The sequence below is a fragment of the Sturnus vulgaris genome, chromosome 25 (genome assembly GCF_052056855.1).
Source record: "Sturnus vulgaris isolate bStuVul1 chromosome 25, bStuVul1.hap1, whole genome shotgun sequence".
NCBI classification, from domain to species: domain Eukaryota; kingdom Metazoa; phylum Chordata; class Aves; order Passeriformes; family Sturnidae; genus Sturnus; species Sturnus vulgaris.
In genome coordinates this window covers 5,077,276-5,095,886 of record NC_142267.1, presented here as the reverse complement: position 1 = coordinate 5,095,886, position 18,611 = coordinate 5,077,276, and the positions used below count along the sequence as shown (strand labels likewise).

Genomic DNA, 18,611 nt, shown 5'->3' with positions numbered 1-18,611 from the left:
CATTGTCTCAATTTCCATGAAGTCTGTAAGGTGTGAGAAGCCATTACCCTCCTGCACTCTGTTTGACTGGTGAATTGACATCACCTTGGAATGGGGTGTACATGGATGATGCAGTGTGTTCAGACTTACAGTTTTGATGAAAATTCAAAAGGCATTTGGAACAAAATATTTATAATGTGAGCAAGACTTTTTTTTAGCCCATGTACCCAGACACTTGCTTTGGGAGTCTGGTACTGACATGGCTAAATGTGAGAAATAATTACTCCCCTTTGGGCAGGTAAACCCAAAGTGAGGACCATGGTCCTACCTCCTATGGACAAAGGCCACAGTATCTGAAGGCTTAATCCTGAGGTTTATCCTGACTATAAGATGGTGACTTAGGAGAGGTTCAGTTTAAGAATTGCACTGAGGTAATATTGCTCCCCTTACTATACTGATTCCTTAGGGACAAATGGAGGGATTATTTCTTCTGTGGGGCAGGGAGTTGGCAGTGAGCTGAATATTAACAGCTGCATTAAAGGCTAAGGTAAAGCAGCAGAGCATGACAGTGTGTGCAGAGGTAAGGGAAAGGAAACACATTCTGAACTGATTCTGGTGCCTCTTGGGTCAGAACTAAGGTTGAACTCACAGCAGAGCTAGTGACAAATGACATGGAGCGTGTGCAGCACAGCTGCAGGACTCTGTAGAAGCCTTCCTGTACCTTCTCTGTGCCTTGCATGAATTCCCACTGTTTGAAATGCACTTCTGCTTGCTGTTACACTGCAGACCCATTGCACATTAAGTGCTTCCCATGGGTCCAGGGTGCTGTGGAACAGAGCACATTCCTCTTTCAGGGACACCCATGGTATTATACACAATACAGTGACTCCTGCTTTTGGGGAGGACTGACATGCTCCACACAATCAGAAGACAGGTGCTTGAGCACAGGGGACAAATACCCAGTACACAAGAGGAAATCCACACACAATTGTGTCACTTTATTATGTTTGCCTGGACTCTGGCACCCGGGTGCAGCTGTGCAGGAAGCCTGAGGAAGCAGCAGGCACAATGTCCAAGTGGGAAGCTCTTTCCTTTGGCTGCAGGCAGTAGCTGGCACTGCATGTGTAAGGGGGCACTCAAATGGCAGCCAGGAAGGGAAGACATCAGATGGACACAAAAATATAAATACTTTCTCTACATAGCACCAGCTCTGTTAGGGGATGCTCTTCTGAGTGGAATAACTAGCAGGGACAGTCTTGGTTCAGGAAAGCTTAGGGTCTGTTCAGGATGGGGCTCACAGTCCTGAGTGATTTCAAGGAGCACAAGGCACATGTGGGAGAGTGAAGTGCTGTCTTGTCAGCAAGCACATGGCAGAGGCAGATGTGGACTTGTTGCAGACACAGTCAGTAGGAGGTGGGGCAAGGCCAACAGCTTTCTGTGTCCTGCTAGCAGAGTCACAGTGGATGACCAGCATGCTTGTTACATGAAGCATGCAGAGGCCAGGAAGGGGTAAATGAGTTTTTCATTTATTCCTGGATCCTAGCCCCAATTTTTTCTAACCCATTTCCCTAAGTTGCTGTCATCTCTCTCTCCCCCTGCAATTACTCTCAGATGCCATCTGAGGGAGACAAATGAAACCCCAGGGTTGGGCACCAGACAAGTTTCTCTTCCCAACACTTTCCTTGATAAATGGATGCTGGGAACAGTGTAAGAGAAAATGATTCAATCTCTCTTGCTTTGCATTATCACTAAAAATTTAACTAATAGCATTGACAGGCAAGCTAGAGCCCCTCTGTGGTAAAACAGTGTTACCTGTTTATAAATGGGAGAACCCAAGGTTCTCACTGCAGGTCATGGAAACAGCTGGGGACAGGGCTCTGGGTTTCCCTGGTATGTTTTGAGACACGGGGCCTGTGGTTTTCTTTATTCTTTTCTTCCCACTCCGACTTCCACGAAATATTCTTGAATTATCCCTTCAAGTTAAGGAGTGCCCAAGTCGGGGAAGCAAGCAGGAGAGATACCTGATTAGAGGATTAGAGACTTAAGAGGGGAGACCTGCAGGATTTTTAGGTGATCTCCTGTCTGATGGAGAACAATAGTGCAAGTGGTGAGGCTGAGCCTTGTGGTGCATTCACAAATTCATTCACATTCTTTGCACAGCTCTTCTTGAAGAAGGATGGGTGGTGGCTCCTGACATCTTGCACACATGTTCCTATGCAGAGAGGCCATATGCTCTATAGCCAGAGGCAGCACCATGCAGAAACCATCCCAAGGCTAGGGGATGCCCTGAGGGAAGTCAGCTCCAGCATGCAGATCCTGGTTAAGCATAGCTATGGCTCCACTGTCACACTGCTGTTGGTGACACGGACACCATACCATCCCTTCCAGAACAGCGTGTCCTGCCCACCGTGTTCAAAGCGCACAAAACGGACCCCAGGACCGTAGCTGGAAAAGGTGTGGGAGATCTTTGGGACAAGAGACAAAATCGTTGTTAATAAGTGTCAAACCACCACAAACCTACCACTGCTCAGTGCACAGAGCCTTCAGCCCCACTGGCCACAGTCAGACCTACCAGGCTGGGTAACAGTGGGGACATTTACAGGGGGAGAAGCTATGGATCCCATTGTTCTGAGACCACTCAATCACTCCCAGCTGGACATCTCCTTCACCTTTCACTCAGCAAGTTTCCAAGTTTCCTGTAAAGCAGCCTCCCTTTTCCTTTTTCAATCATAGGGTCATGGCTCCAGAGAACACATGACAGAGCCTTCTCCTCCCCTTGGAAAATTCTTCTGCTTAAAAATATTCCTGATTCATGTAGGTTGGGTGTCACCTGCTGAGCCCATACCTGTAACTCACCTCAGTCCAGCTGGCATCGTTATCCTGTGGGATGGTAACAGTCTCACTTTTGTACTCAGCCAGCACATCCTCATTCTCAGAGAGCAGCCTCACACACAGTTCATAGAGGCAGCCAGCATCACTGCGTCCTGCATACCTACAGGAAGATCCAAGCTGTTGGCATTACCTGCAAGAGCTCTGCAAAGGCTTCACCATGCTCACCAAGTTACTGCAACTCTGGTTTGAGATGGAAATCTGCAATGGTTCTTAGCCCAGCCCACCACCTCCCTTCATTTACCACAGGAACCTGGGCTTTGGAGCTCATGTGCTCCAACAGTTTAAAGCCTGTGAGCCCTGTCCCACATTCAGAATCCTGCCAGCTGAGGTTTTAAGGCCCAATATATATGAGGTCTATGCCTTCCCTGCTCTTCCATATCTTTCTTAACCTTCTGCCTGTCCTCAGAGTCTTCCTTAATACTTACCAGTCTCTTACCATGATTTTAGGCTGGGTTGTATCCATCAGCTCTTCCCAGTAGCCCTCAGCCCTAAGGTCAATGACCTGAGCCTTTCGACACCATCTGAAACACAAGATGCTGATTGGTATCACAGTCTCTCCTGGGACTGAGAGAACCAAAAATGCCCCTTTCCTGAATAAGAGAAGAAAGCAGCCTTACTCATAAGATGTAACAAAGTATTTATGGACTTCTTCACTAGGAAATTCTTTTCCAAAGTCTCCTGGGAGCTCTTCAATTTTCCAGCCATCACCTCCATTCTCTACCTCTCCCCAGTGCTCCAAGTCTTCTGCAAATGGCAGAAAAGAGACTTGGATGAGTCCTGTGGATGTGGGGAACTTGCCCATCTCACCCTGGAACCTTCCTCTGGCTTGTGAAAGTTTGATATTAAAGACACAGCACTGATTTTGCACATAGACTATGGATATGTTTGTTAAGTAGAGGTCAGGCAAAAACCTTCAGTCTGACTGAGCCTAATCACACCAAACTTTAACATTCCCCAGCAAAGTGGCTGTGTAGGTATGGGTTTAAGAATGTGCTCCAGGGAAAGGATTCAGGTATTCTGAACAGTGTGTCAGCATTTTCAGTGTCAGAGCACACAAAGACTCTGGGGACAGATGCTGATTGCTTTATTTCTAAGTTTTCTAAAGCACTAAGTGGCATTTTCTGAAGCAGTAAGACCTTAAACATCAGGGTTTTCAAGAGGAAAACCTGGATGTTGGAAAAGCTTGCAGAAGGTCATCTGTAAACAAAATGAGGAAGCTGTTGCTTTGATATTGCTTTGGTCTATGATGAGTGAAATTTCTGCTGTTTGGGTTGTGAGGCTTGGTTATGGCTGCTTATTGCTAAGCAGCTTGTAGCTCTGGCAAGTGAAGTTCATAAATTCAGAATAATGGCACATGGGCTGTGGTGAGGAGGGTAAAAACACAATTGGCCTGAGCTGTTCCAAGAAAAGAAGCCTGGAGGGCTTGGTGAGCTGAGGGCAGACTTGTCCCTGAGATGGGAAAGGCTTCATCTCTCCTATCATGGCTTGGCAAGAAGCAATACAGAAACAAATGCCACGGCCATTACTGTGTTTGGTGGTTTCTGCAAAGGACATCTTTGTGTCTCAAACATAATTTAGATCCCTGCAGAGGTTATATAAAGTTAGTATCATGTAAAGCCCTTTGATTATCAAAGGCCTTTGTGCTCATTAAAGAATTTGGCTGCACAGATTGAGTGACTTGACTCTTGGGCAAGGAGAAAATTCTGCAAGCTGACAGCAACTAAAAATCTATTTTCAAAGACTAGAGATACACAATTCTCTAGAGTGGCTGGTCATCTCTCTGACACCTTGAAGCTTGTTGTGATGTCTCTCACCTTCACCACATGGGTTCTTGATGAGATTCTTCCTTTTCTTACTCAGGAAGTAGAAGCTTTGCCAGTTCTCTGCATCTGACTCTGCATCTGCCCTGGTGAGGCCTTCCTGCTGACACTTCAGGATCCAAAGTGCAGCTCCATCAACCAGGTTCTTCCACTGGCAGCAGACCAGGCGGCACACGAGCACCAGCTCCACCGCAGGAATGGAAGCCAGGATTCGGATCAGAACTGCTTCAGGGAGGGACTCCATCCCTGGGGCAGGCTGGCAGAACTGTCTGAGAGAGAGGGTGGAAAGAAGTGGTGAGGGTTTCCCACCCTCAGCAATGTCAGACACAGATGCAGTAAAAAAAAAAGGGAAAAGAAATATGTTATCTGAAGGCATGATTTTGCTTCCTAGCCCCAAGGTCTCCTGTTCATTATTAAGTTGTTATCCTGAAGCAGATTACTATTTTTATATTCCAAAAGCCCTGAATTAAATCTGCCCACAAAATGTGTGTATTTGACAACTGCAATTGTGGGCAGTCAGTTCATTTTCCAGGCTGGAATAAGTCCTTCCAGAATCTCTGCTGCTGCAAAAATCAGCTTCTTGGTAATGATTTCCTGTGCAGAGGGACACACGTGGCTGCTTGTTCAGCCTTTAAGAACATACCTGATAACAAATGCTGCAAAGCAGTACTCAAATATCAGTGTTAAGCATCTTGCCAGCCACCTTTGCAGTGGTTCATTCTCTGGCAGGCTTTCCCTCAGACTGCTGGCACTTAGTCACCTTTGTCAGAAGTCTGTATAAAGTAAAGGCCTGAGCATAACTGAAAATAACTGATATTCTCCAATATTCTATTGTCTATGGCCTCATTAGTGGAGGAATTAAGTCAGAAGTGTTTGCTCTAACTTCATGTGCTAATTCTGAACTCCAAACAGCTCTCTGCTGCCCTGAATTCCAGGTCCTGGTGCTGCAGGACTGTAGAAAGATGAGTGTGCAGATGCAGAGCCCACGTCATCCCTGAAGGATGCACTGTGACACTGCTTTTTTGTCAGCTGAGTCCTGGTGCTTGGAAGCTGCTGAGATTCCAGCAAACTGCATGGATGCAGCCAAACTCCTCAGGAATGACTCCTTAAGCCTGGGAGAGCACTAAGAACAGAGATGAAATACCCTGGCATGCAACTTAACGAAATACAGCAGTGCCAAACTTGACAAGGAAGGGAAGAAATTGGGAGTGACTGCTGTAACAGCATCCTAAATCTAGACGTTCAGATGTGTCCTCTATCTGCACTGCACCCAGCAGGAGCAAACTGTAATTTAAAATTCCTTGGCTTTTGTAGAGATAGCATTAGTGACTTCCCATTCTCCCCACACTTCCAGCCCTCAACCACAGTCCCGAAGGCTAAAATGTAATTTTTTAAAAGTAGGCGGGAAGGATCATGCTGGTACAGGAATTTCAGGAGCCTCTCCTGCTGTCTGTCTGCTGATGGAGCACTGTTAGCCAGGCTTCCTCCCGCACTCGGGAGAGGGACGGAGGGACCTTACTTTTCCTTTCCTACCCCAGTTAAGCATCCAGGCTTCAGCAGGGACACGCTCCCATCCCTTGCCGCGCTCGGAGCACACGCGTGTCCCTCCTCCCTCTCTGCCCAGGAGACACCCCGGGAAACCCGCAGGGACCAGGGGAGACGCCGGGCGCTCTTACCTGGGCCGCTCCTGCCTCGATCAAGCTCTGCGCGTGCAGGAAAAGCGACACCGGCTCTGGTGATAAAAGAGCGCGGCCCCGCCTCGGCTCGGCCCAGCCCGGCCCACACGGCCCTGGCCCGGCCCACACCGGCCCGGCCCACACCGCCCTGGCCCGGCCCACACCGGCCCAGCCCGGCCCACACCGGCCCTGGCCCGGCCCACACCGGCCCGGCCCACACGGCCCCGGCCCGCCCCGCGGAAGGGCCGCGGCCCCTCACATCCGTCCGGAGGCGCCGATGGGCGGAGCCAGGTGTGGCCGGGGCCGGGGCTGGGTCGGGGCTGGGCCGGGGCTGGGCGGCGGCCACAGCGGGGCACGGGCCTGGCTCTGTCCTGGCTCTGTTGGTAGCGGGGGGAAACTCTCTTTGCTGCCGGCAGCTCGGCTCGTCGCGGCGGGGATTCCCCATCGCGCTCTGCCATGACAACCATCGCTGACCTGCCCGAGGACGTGCTGGTGGAGCTGCTGTCGCTGCTGCCCGCCCGGGACCTGATCCACACCTGCCGGCTCGTGTGCACGCAGTGGCGCTACGTGGTGGACCTGACCACCCTGTGGAAACGCAAGTGCCAGCGCGATGGGTTCTATCGTCAGAGCTTGGACAGAACCGTCTCTGACTGGAGAGTCTTCTATATGCTCTTCCACATGAAGAAAAATTTAATCAAAAACCCTTGTGCTGAAGGTTAGTTCCATTATTTATAATAAGGGACTAAGAGTGTGGGACACATATTGAGAAAGTAAGAAAATTACAGACTGAAAAATATTCCAGGCTGGAGCTTTTCAGCTCTGTTCCCAGCCGATAAGCTGGTCCAGCTCAAGGCTAGGGAGAATTTCTCCCAGGGTGATATCTTGGTCAAAATAAAAAGGAATTAATAACAAAGATAGAACACCTGTTGTGGTGTGTGCCCAGGCCCTGGCAATGGGGTGTCTTCTCTCTGAACCAATCACCTTTTCTCTACTCTGGGAGTTGCAGTCATGCTATAAAACCAAGTGTGTTTGTGAACAAACTTGTCTCTTTCTTCCTGTCGTGAAAGACGACCATGTAGCTGTGATCTTATTTCTGCTGCACTTAAAGGGTTAAAATCCCTTTCCACGGCTACACTAAGCCAGCCGTCAGAACGCGTCAGTTCCTGCATGCCTCAACTCCGGCTGGTGCTGTGGGACTGCGAGTAGCTCTGCTAGGTCAGATCGACAGCCAAACTACAATAAAACTGCTGTGGGTAGATATGTATTTGTGGTTTTTAGCCAGAAAAATCTGGAGTCATAAGGCCCCATATGGCAGGCAGTGACCATGAGTCAGTGTCATGGATGCCTCAACTACTGCTGGTGCTGTGGGACTGCGTGTAGCTCTGCTAGGTCAGATTCACAGCTCAACTCCTACTATAAAACTGCTCTAGGTAGATATGTATGTATTTACCAATACATTGTGGTTTTAGCCAGAAAAATCTGGAGTCATAAGGCCCCATAAGGCAGGCAGTGACAATTAATTTACACTGCAAGTACAATGTGGTAGTGAAACGATCAGGTATTGGGATTAAACATTTGGGCAGCTGGAGAACTTTTGTTACCAAAGACTTGACTAATATGACTACAGTAATCCTACTTTATTGCCGATTTTGATTTTCTGATGAGGTGAGAAATCTGCTACCTACTGTCCTAGATGCTGACAACCACATTAAAGGTAAAGGCAGCATAATGACAGGAGTCACTTGCAGCTGTAGGAAAAATACAGTGGATCTGAAAACAGATTGCTAGAATTCTCCTACTGCTAATTCTTATGAAAGCTGAGATCCTGCTGGTGGCTGAAGTGGAGTCCTAACCTTGGACACCTGTGTTTCTAGAGAACTTCCAGCACTGGACAATTGATAAAAATGAAGGAGACAAGTGGAAAATTGAGAATCTGCCTGGAGCTCATGGAAATGCTTTTCCGGATGCCACAGTACACAAATACTTTGTCACTTCATATGGGTAAGAACTGGATTCCAGTAATCTGGAACTGGGAAACCTGCTTCCTCCCATCTGTCTGGAAAGGCACCAGGGTTAGAAAGCTGGTGGCAGGTTAGTGAACCTCAGAGCACCTGTGGGAAAAGGAAGGAGCTCAATTAACCCTTTCAGCCAGTTAATCTAAAAAGATTGGTACTGCTGAGAGAATTGATCACAGCAGGTGCTAATTTTCTCTGCCTACCAGGAACTTCTGTAATTTTTACAGTTAGGGTAATCCACGTGGGATCCTTTCTTCTCCTCTCCCAAAGGTAGTAGGGAAAGGTTAGAGGTCTGGAAAACGTAATCAACTGCACTTACATGACAAGGTTAGAGCTCTGTAACCTCCAGGAGTGGTAGGTACGTCACACTAATGACTTGTAATAAAAGCTGTCACCAGAGGAATATCAACAGCTTTTACAAGCACTAGGCACTGGCTTCCTGTTACCAATACATAAGTACAGAGATCTCTCTTAATCCAGTTTGTAGGTAACTATTCTTTTTAGCTTGGGGTGAATCTAATTCAGTTCATTTTCTTGTCAGGTTCTGGATGAATAAGGCAAGGTTTAGCCAGGTCAGCTTTGAGGGCCTTCAGGATCTGGGTGGGTATTAAAGCTGTCAGGGAAAGGACAGCAAGAGGAAAAAGATGTGTTCTATGGAACTGTGAGTATTTCTGTGTTTCAGGCCATGCTTCAAGTCTCAACTCATTACCCTGAATAAAGAAGGCTATTGGAATCAGCTGATGGATAAGAATCGGCCTGAAATTACAGTCAAGGACTGGTGAGTGGAAGCACTGAAAATTAGAATTTCTGGCATTAGTCTAGAGGTAAGCTAGGCTTCTGGAGCCTTTCCTGCTATAAAATCAGTTCTTTATTCTTTGGGAGCTGTAGTTACTGAGTAAAGAATAAGCTAAATCTAAACTTACTCAGTGGACTACAAGCTGGCAATCCTGTGAAGGGTGGGATGGCTGTAAATTCCAGAACTTCTCTGTAGCTATGGGGATGACATTCCTTTTCCTCTACAGACAGGGATGCCCTTGGAGACTGCTTTTGAAAAATAAAGAGAACTGAATGCTGTATATACAGCCCTGCTCCTTGATTCCTCCTGCCTCTCCAGGTACTCTGCCAGGTTTGACTGCGGGTGCCGCTATGAGCTCACCGTGAGGCTGCTCTCGAAAGATTACATTGTCCTGGAGGAATTCCACCCTGAGCCAGTGGTCATTGAGCAGTGGAGTGATGCCAGGTGGAGAGAGGTGAGCAGCAGCTCTGGAGGCAGGAGCTTTACAGCAGTGTTATGACATACGTGTGTTGCAAGTCTTACTTGGCCAAAGTACCAATGACTTTCTCTGCTCTTCAGCCTCCTCTTCTCTATAGAGAACGTGAGGCAGTCCTTGCTATTGATGATGCTGAAGAACCAGCAGTGTCCTGAATGAGACCAGTGCTATTTTAAGGTGTCTAGCATTTTTTAAAGAGTATCCCGTGGACTTTTGTGTTGTTTTAGTGCAGTCTTTTTAATTGTTTCTTGGTTTTATGTAAGATTCTGTCTAAATAATTAAATAACAAGAGCAGATTTCAGGTTTTTTTCTGATCAAAACACTGTTTTAAAACTACTGCATGGATAGCCAAGTATTGCAAATTTAACTTTTCTTAAACTGTTACAGGTGTTTAACTACTTTGATCTGCTGTACATTCTGCATTAGATGTTACTTATACATGCACTTAAGAATCAAACTTAATGTTAAACTCAGATAGGATTTTGGGGAGAAGGCTGAGTGAGAAAGGCCAAAACCCCCCCAAAAAACAGGGTATGGTGCACTTTCAATGAAAGATGTCTGGGCTCAGGAAGAGCTCATTCTAAGACATACACACTGTAGTTTTCTGAGCTTCTAGGTGAGCACTGGTTTATTCAGGCAAATTAAGAGGAATTCTCTTTTCTGTCCAGATTTCTCACACCTTCCAGAATTACCCAGAAGGAGTTCGTTACATCTGGTTTCAGCACGGAGGCCAGGACACGCAGTACTGGGCAGGGTGGTACGGGATCCGTGTGACAAACAGCAGCATCACCATTGGGCCCCAGATGTCATTATGAAGCACAGTGTAAAGGTTTGCTTTCACTTCAGGACTGTAACCAAGTAGCCTCGGGTGCACTATTTGCTTATTCTCTCTGGGTGTGTCCTAGCTTTGTCTTGCAGCTCTTGTTCACAGCAGAACTTCTGCAGGCCCCGCCCTTTGGAAGGGCTTCTGTCTTCATTTTCCATCCTCTTCTACCATGGATGCTACTCCAATTACTGGCGCCCTTCCAGAGAAAAACTGGGACAATTAAATATGAGTTCTATCTTTTCTAATTAATACATTCTTATGCTAACACACAGAGTCTTAAAGATACTTTCTTGTTTATGGAACTTAAGAAAGATAAGGCTAAAGTGTTTAATTTCAGATTATCAATGCTATCTACAAGGGCTCTGCCACAGATTGTTTTGTATGGTATTTTCTTTCCTGTTTCAGTTTTAAGATTCAGTTAAAATTTATTATCTGCATCAGACCCTTCAGAGCATCAGGAAACTCACCCCTTGTTCCTAAGTGCTGTGTCACTGGTAGTCAATTCCTTACCCTTTCTCTAAGTGTGTATGATCAAAATGGTACCTGCCTTCCTATCCAAAACAGTTCCTTGGTGTTTGAATAAACAGGTAGAAAAAGAGGAGGTAGGGAGTCCCTTCAGGCAGCTGCCTAACTACACAGGAGCCTTTTGATTGTGTTGGGCTTTTCCCACATCACCTTTGGTTTGTACTGAGCAGTGTAGCCCGATATAAAATGTTAAAGCAGTGCCCAGCCTTGATCTGTTATGTTCCTACACTTGTTACTTGGAGGAAGCAGGAGGTTCTAGACAGGCTAATGTACCAAATTCTCTGACAAACAAGCTCAGCTCACTATGAACTGTGTCTGCCACCCTTATATACCCAGAACTAATGCTAAGGCCATGTTCCATCTCCTCTGACAGGCATAGGATTAACAGAGCTTTCCTTGCCTGTTCTCTGTTAGGAGTAGGGTACTTGGCAGGTGTCCTTGCTGGACAAATTCCACATTGTTAATGCCACCTCTGAGTGAAAGGCGAGAGACCAAGGTTGCACAGCCTTTCATAGGAATTGACAGAGTCCACAAATGGGCTAGAAATGCAGTGGAAACTCCACAGAAAATAAAAATACTTTCTCACTGAAGAAAGGAGCCTGGTTTTGACAGAACTCAGCCCAGTTCAACTGGGGTAAAACTTAGTATTTATTGAAGACTACTTGAGATGGTCACAGTGGACAGACACTACGTAAGGCCTCACTCCCCCTTAGCACAAATGCTGCTCTCATGGATTGTGTGACAGCTCCTTGCTGTCTATCATTGCCTGTGTGCAATGGAGCTGCCCTTTTCAGGTGAGAACTGGACTGGTAATAAAGCACTGACTCCTCAGGGATGCACTGTATCAACACCTGTGCTCTCTCACACAAGTCAACATGGGAACAGGCTCTGGCTCCCCATTCCAAGTCAGTTCTTTATACATAAGAGCACTTGAAATAAAGAGGCAGCAGCTGCTCTACATTCACCCAGAAAGCCAGCTGAAGAGATGGTTATCAAGTTTGTGACAGATCTTACTTCACTGGAAGATCAGACAAAGCTTGAAGGCAGGGAATATTTGAAATCAGGTGCCTTTGTGAGCTCGCTCTTCTACATAGAGCTGCATCTGGAGAGAGAAACAAGCAACAATCCTGTTGGTACACAGGTAAGTGAATGGGGAAAAAAAAAGCCTCCAACAGGCTGAATAGGAAGTGTTTATACCTTCCCCCATAACCAGGTTTTGTATTTTACTATGAGGAGTCTTGCCCTGATTTGATTACTGGCACAGACATCTGCAAGACGAAGCTCAGCAGCATTTTTTAAAATCGTTACACCACAGAAAACTGAAGAGCTGGTGTCAGAGCATTCAAAGTTCAGAACTACAGCAGGTTCAGCACCTCTTGATCAGAATGCTGTGCTCACCTTTAAGATGTCAGATGTCATGGTTTTCAAGGGAATAAGTCGGGGGTCGTGCATATGCACATCTTGCTCATCAGCGAGGATCCAAGGGAAATCCTGGGGGCAGGAACACAACGTGTTACTGGCAGGGCTGTAAGGTGAGCTCCTCCTCAGCACTTGTTTTGTGTTAAGTTGAAAGAGAGACAGAGTGGCTGAGGGAAGGAACAGGTAATTCAAACCTTCTACAATAACAAAACACTTACACACTTGTCTGTGATGCTCAGTATAATTATCTTCAGTTACAGCATCAAACTGAGGTCAATCCACTTCACTTACTGCAAAGGTGACATCTTACTTCTTTAAAAGATACACTCAGCTGTCCTGAGCTACCATGCACAGTTCATTACACCAGGATTTCACTGCAACTCCAGAATGCTTAGGGCATGGGTTTCCATCCTGCCTTGGAAGTCTAAAGGTGGGTCTACTACACCACAGGTTTCCATTACTAAACATTGCAGAACAGAATTTCATTTTGAAACAATTTTATACTTTACTAGCTTTATTTGTTGGGCCTTAGGATACCTATAATAACTTGGCTCAGGAGAAAAGTTTCCCAGTATCTAAGCAAGGATTCTTGAAAAATAATCTTCCTTTAGAAAGCATTCAGCACACAGTTTACTGTGACATAAAATGTGTTTGTGCCCCCAAACCTACTCATTATTTGAATCTTAGTCTTTCTTGTTCTTTATACAAAATCAGCCACCACAGAGTAGATGGTGGGTGAGAGCTGCTTTTTTACTTGATTAAATTCAAGTACCTATTCTACATGCCTGACTATTTCTAAGTGTCTGAACAAGCACTAGGCAGTGAGTATTGTTACAATCTATTTCAAGACTTGAAGTTGTCTGCAGCTGTGGCTGTGTGTGCCAAATGTGCTGTCAGCTCACCAGTGTAAACTATTTCACCACATTTCAAGTACAGTCATGCCTCGTGATACCAACCTACACATTTAAAATATCTCTCAGCCTTAACCTTAAACATGCCAAAACTCTGCACTGCCCAGTCTTTGCTCTGCAGCTTCTCACACACAGTCAGGTGCCCAAAGGTATCACTCACCTTTATCACCTGGATCTTTTCCATGTTGCGTGTGGCAGCCTCCCGTGTGTGAACCAGCACTGTGAAGGTGCAACCTAAGAGAAGTGTCAGGTGCCAGCTCAGGGGACAGCTCCCAGAGGATCAGCCAAGCCAAGCAATGCCAGGCAATAGGCTGTTTGGATCCAAGTGACATTTACCTGGGGGGTTGTTGTCCAGCACAGCATCACACACACTGATTTTCAGGATGAAGGCACGCAGTAACTGCTCCACGTGGGATAGCAGGGACTCAGAACTGTGGAGGAGACAGCAGTTGTTACTAGCATGCAACAAAAGCCTGAAGTTGCTCCAGAATATCTCCCAGGGCTGGGTGTTGGACACCATGGGCAAACAGGAGTGAAAACCTCACCTAATGGAAAGAAGAGGTGGCTGGGTGATCTCGAAGACAAATCTCTCCACGGGGTGGTGCTCTTTATCCAGGATTACAACCACAACTTTCTCCACATCGTTCTGCAGGAACCAAGACAGAAAAATCCCTTCCTTAATATGAGTTGTCTGCTGCCCACGGTGTGCTTCACATACTTCAGTGCAGTGGAGTACACTCAGTTGTTGGGGCTCGCAGCACAAGCCCTTATCCAAAACCTGAATTCAGATTATTCTTAGCATTCAGAAAAACCCTATGGCAAAGCCAGGTGTTAAGCTGCCAGCTTGTGGCTAAGGCTGAGGGATATGAAGTGTGCTGAATTGTACATTCCTCTAGATCCTGTTTTGGAACAAAGGAGGAAATGCACAGCCATCTCACTGCTTCATTCTGGGATAGACACCAATGAAGTTAACATACATTCAGACCGTTGCCCCAAAGAGAGCTGCTTTGTACAACCACAACTTAAAACAGACCTAATTCCATTTTCCACATGTGCATTTAAATTGTCTGCAAAGAGCAAGGCATACAAAACCTTCCAGCAGCTTCCTGGAATGTTCCATCAGTCACACCCTGCTCTTGCAAAACCTGGAGTCCAGACCTTCCTTTGCTTGCTGGTTCACAGCAAAGCATTCAAACTGTTCTGCCACAACACATGCTTAAACTGGGATGGATTGTAAAGCAGAATGGTAGGATGGAGATATACAGACACGTGTCCTTGTGTGGTATTTGAGACAAGCAAGGCACGATCTTAACTGCCAGGAAAGGTTATGAAGCTTTTAGTTTTGTCAGGAACTTTTATCAGCTAGTATATTGTGTATGGTAAATTTGTAAACAAATGTTGCTTAAGATAATAAGATAATATTTATGTTCTCTTACTTTCTATCAAATCCACTTGCAGTACTTTTGCCCAGGTCCCTGGTCTGAGCTCACCTTCTCCAGCAGAGGCTTTACACAGTGCAGCGTGTCCTGGATGTACTGGTTCAGCTCTGGGTGGCAGGACATCTGCAGCAAACACAGGGAAGAGTCAGAGCTGTGTTTGATATGAGCCAGAACAATGATAAAACGGAAAGATTTAAACAGAAGCACCAGTGTGTACAAGGCATTGAAGTCATGCTTCAAATAGTGCTGAAAAATGCTGAGTTGCCCATTCAAACCAGCAATCCTTTCAGGGAAGGGTTAATCAGCTGGGGCAGATCACTGCACCTACACAGCTGTTGTATATCTGGGATGTATACCCACAACAGCATATTGGGAATAGCATATTCCAACCATCTCTACTTCCTAGGAAACATGCTTTCCTGTTACCTCACTGCACAGAGCTGGGGCAGCCTTCTGCTACTGTGATCTCTGACCTGCTTGTTCCATGAGCACCTGCTGTACCCTCAGCTACAGGACTGCTCTCTGTTATGACAAGAACTAAGCTCTCCTCAAAAGTAAGGCTGTACATTAAACAATCACTTCCAGAGTGTAAGTTTGTTCTGGTAAGTGTTGACTGATCCTTGCTATTTTGCTTGTCCATGTGGCTGTCAGCTTCCAGAAAAAACTCTTACCTGGACAGGTACATTGTATTTTTTCCTCTTCTGAAAGATCCCAATAGGGTAAACTTCTCTGACATACAAGATGAGGTGAACAGCTACTTCCAGGAATTCTGAAAGAACATCTGCAACAACTGAAAAACAGAAGTAAAGGATGCTGGAATAGGGTGTAGGAAAGTAGAGCAATACCACAGACTCAGGGGAACTTTTTTTGCAGGTTTTATTTTTCTGCATAAATTTCACTCTTGGCTACAGAAAGTTTAGGGACAGAGCAACCCTACAACAACACTCCCCCAGGCTCAGTGCCCAGGAGAAGCCTCACAAGGACACCAGTTACAGCTCAGTACAACACATTACCTTGCCCAAAGTTAAGGTCCTGCCGTGTGAGAGTGGTCATCTTCCCCAGGCCCTGGAAGTAACCACAAAAGGAATGGTTATCCTCTGGCTCCTGGATTATTCATCTGGCCAGTTCATGGAGCTGCACACCAGAAGACCCTGAGAGCCCACAGTGAGAGGTGTGAACACTCTCCATAAGCACAGCACTTCCTCAAGGATTACCTAATGGGAGAAATCTTGTCCGGACAGCAGGAGATCTTAGCCGAGTATTCACGGAGTCCTCATGGAGGCACGAGTGAATCTCTAACATTCATCATCATGGTATCAAAGCACACATATTGTATAGGGTTTGTTACAGTGAGCACATGAATCTAGCAAGCATACAGTTGGTTATTAAGCACTGTCCACATATTACTTGTTAATTATTGATTGGTTTCACATTCTTTTACAGCATCTTCCCCACCCCTTGGCTCAGGCACTCCACCAGCTTAATCTAGTCACATCTGCTTTATCTATTTGTTACTTTGCTGTACTTTCCCTGCACGTCTATTTACTTATTTGCTACTTTAATGTACCTTCCCATCCATTTGTTGTTACTTTATGGTGCTTTCCCATCCGCTTACTGTTGTTACTTCACTGTACTTTCTCATCCAGCCTGTTCAGGGATAGCTCAGTGTCATCATTCTCCCAGCCATATACAGGGTTGTGCATAAGAGCCTCAGGGAAGATATTATGTCCCTTTTCTGCCATAATTTCCTCTATAATTACCAGCAGTGCACAAGACAGTGCTCACACCTCAGGATGAGAGATTATTCATACTTTAATTCCTGAGGTTTTTAATCTCTCTCCCTTTCTGGGATATAGGAAAGTTCAGACAAATACTTTTTAGTAATGTAAGAAGCACTGTTTTTTTAAAGCTTCATAGTACTTCCCTTTTCTAAGCCCTATCTCCCACTATAACACAAGAACTGCTTGGGGTTTTGGGTTTATTCTAACACCACCACAAACCACTGCTTGCCCAAGCTTGGAGCTACATCTTCCACTGACACACCGTCACACAGGTTCTCACCTGCTGCCACTGCCAACAGCTTCTGAGTTTCCCTCTGCAGTCCCAAGGAACCCAAACCCTGCAGAGCTGCATAATTAAGTCAACTTTGTGACACAGGATTATGAAATACCTCAGGTTGGAAGGCACCCATAAGGATCATGGAGTTCAAACTCCCTGCTCCTCACAGGACCACCTAAAACTAAACTCTGTGACTTAGAGCATCATTCATCTGCTCCTAGAACTCTTGACAGGCTGGGGCCGTGACTACATCCCTGGAGAGGCTGAAATTTGTGAGCTACAAAGGGCACCACATTATTGTGACAAATTGAGTTTCATGTACCAACAACCAAACAGCAGACGCTGGAGTTCAGCTTCCCACCAGCATTTTTTGCATAGCAGACTCCATGCCTTACACAATTTAAGCCACAGTGTACTTAATTATCTATTAGAAACTTTGTTTCATTATTTTGTCCACACCCTCTGCATGAAAGCCAATTCTAACTACTACAGCAGTACTGTTCATGAATTGTAGAGGTCTTTAAATGCCTCTGGAGCCTACTGGCTCCACCAGTAACTCAGGTGTCCTACAAATACTTTTGACAAACCACAGATGCTCCAATCAGCTCTTTAGACACTGATTTTCAAGCTGTTTCAGCTGCAACAAAACATGTTTTTCAGACCTACAAAGAATTGGTTCAACCTGCACAAAAGAGGGAGCTACTCTCACCCACAGTTTTTAAAACAGTTATACCACTATATACAAGGACTTCCTGGAATATTAGTCATCTGCTACACTAAATAAAATTAAGATAGTTTAGCATCTCTCTAGCACCTCAGCCACAGTGTCTCTCAAAAGATCTATAGAATATCATATACAATCTGTGTTTTAGAGGTTTAGGTTCACATCCTCACTTCATCCCTCCTTAAAGAGAGGCCCAAGCAACCGAAGGGATCCACCTTTCCATGCAGGCACAAAGTAGGAACTACTGCACGCTCAAGGACTGTGCAGGCTGGGAGATCATGGAATCACAGAGCAGTTTGGTTTGGAAGGGACCTTAAAGTTCAAATTCTTACAACACCCAGCCAGACGCAGGGCCACCTTCCGCTACCCCAGGCTGGTACAAACTCTATCCAACGTGGCCTTGTACATATCATGTAACTATAATCCACCATGCCCATCACCAGAGCTCCCGCACCAGCCCAGAGCAGCTGGTACAGGCCACGCCAGCAACCCTGCCCGTGCTGGGCTCCCGGTCACCGCCGCTCCCTCGCCCACTCCGGTGTCTCAACCCGCGAGAAGAAGGGAGGGAGGACGGGGATTGATCCCTGAGCGCCCGGTCCCTCTCAACGCACGGCACTGCCTTTGCTCAGCATCATTCCCCAGCCTGGGACCCGCCCGTTCGCCGCTGCTCCCTCCCGGAGCGGGACCCCCGCCGCCGCCCCCACTGCCGACAGGGCACCGGCCGGCCCCGCCTCAGGGACACCTGCCCCGGTGTCTGCCCCACACCCGTGTCCGCCCAACGCTCCTCCCCGTCCCGGTGTCCCGCCCCGTCCCAGTGTCCCTGCTCGCCCCGGTCCCTCCCCATCTCGGTGTCCCCTCTCCCGGTGTCCCGCCCCGTCCCGGTGTCCCTCCCCGTCCCGGTGTCCCTCCCCATCTCGGTGTCCCCTCTCCCGGTGTCCCTTCCCTCCCCGCCGTTCCCCCGCTCCTTACCGGGCCCGCCACCCGTCACGTCCGCCCAGCGCGCGGGGAGCGGCGGCGGCGCGTGCGGGTGACGTCAGGGCGGGGCCGGCGAGCGCC

General features: G+C 46.9%; 3 protein-coding genes across 8 annotated transcripts; 1 reads left to right on the top strand and 2 right to left on the bottom strand.

Moving 5' to 3' along the window:
- Positions 1-956: 956 nt before the first annotated feature.
- On the bottom strand, positions 957-12,098 carry FBXO2 (F-box protein 2). Of its 2 annotated transcripts, none has more exons than XM_088178710.1 (6): positions 12,019-12,098; positions 4,686-4,960; positions 3,489-3,615; positions 3,297-3,392; positions 2,836-2,971; positions 957-2,444 (listed from the first exon to the last, which is right to left on the bottom strand). In XM_088178710.1, exons 2-6 carry the CDS (start codon positions 4,933-4,935, stop codon positions 2,310-2,312), a joined length of 744 nt encoding a protein of 247 aa, XP_088034836.1. In that variant the 5' UTR covers positions 4,936-4,960; positions 12,019-12,098; the 3' UTR covers positions 957-2,309. The 2 variants fall into 2 exon arrangements, with proteins under 2 accessions (XP_088034836.1, XP_014737147.1); XM_014881661.2 differs by lacking the exon at positions 12,019-12,098 and adding an exon at positions 6,368-6,474.
- Positions 6,609-10,849, top strand: FBXO44 (F-box protein 44). The gene is made up of 6 exons (XM_014881743.2): positions 6,609-6,658; positions 6,784-7,082; positions 8,242-8,368; positions 9,065-9,160; positions 9,497-9,632; positions 10,322-10,849. The coding sequence occupies exons 1-6, from the start codon at positions 6,645-6,647 to the stop codon at positions 10,466-10,468; spliced, it is 819 nt and encodes a 272-aa protein (XP_014737229.1). The 5' UTR covers positions 6,609-6,644; the 3' UTR covers positions 10,469-10,849.
- MAD2L2 (mitotic arrest deficient 2 like 2) lies at positions 10,254-18,601 on the bottom strand. 5 transcript variants are annotated; one of them, XM_088178714.1, is made up of 10 exons: positions 18,525-18,601; positions 15,787-15,838; positions 15,445-15,563; positions 14,825-14,896; positions 13,880-13,980; positions 13,671-13,765; positions 13,495-13,568; positions 12,403-12,495; positions 12,019-12,106; positions 10,254-10,675 (listed from the first exon to the last, which is right to left on the bottom strand). In XM_088178714.1, the coding sequence occupies exons 2-9, from the start codon at positions 15,824-15,826 to the stop codon at positions 12,065-12,067; spliced, it is 636 nt and encodes a 211-aa protein (XP_088034840.1). In that variant the 5' UTR covers positions 15,827-15,838; positions 18,525-18,601; the 3' UTR covers positions 10,254-10,675; positions 12,019-12,064. The 5 variants fall into 5 exon arrangements, with proteins under 5 accessions (XP_088034840.1, XP_088034838.1, XP_088034837.1 ...); XM_088178712.1 differs by lacking the exon at positions 18,525-18,601 and adding an exon at positions 15,988-16,157; XM_014881746.2 differs by lacking the exons at positions 10,254-10,675; positions 18,525-18,601 and adding exons at positions 15,988-16,068; positions 16,835-16,865 and having other exon boundaries at positions 11,635-12,106.
- Positions 18,602-18,611: the final 10 nt, after the last annotated feature.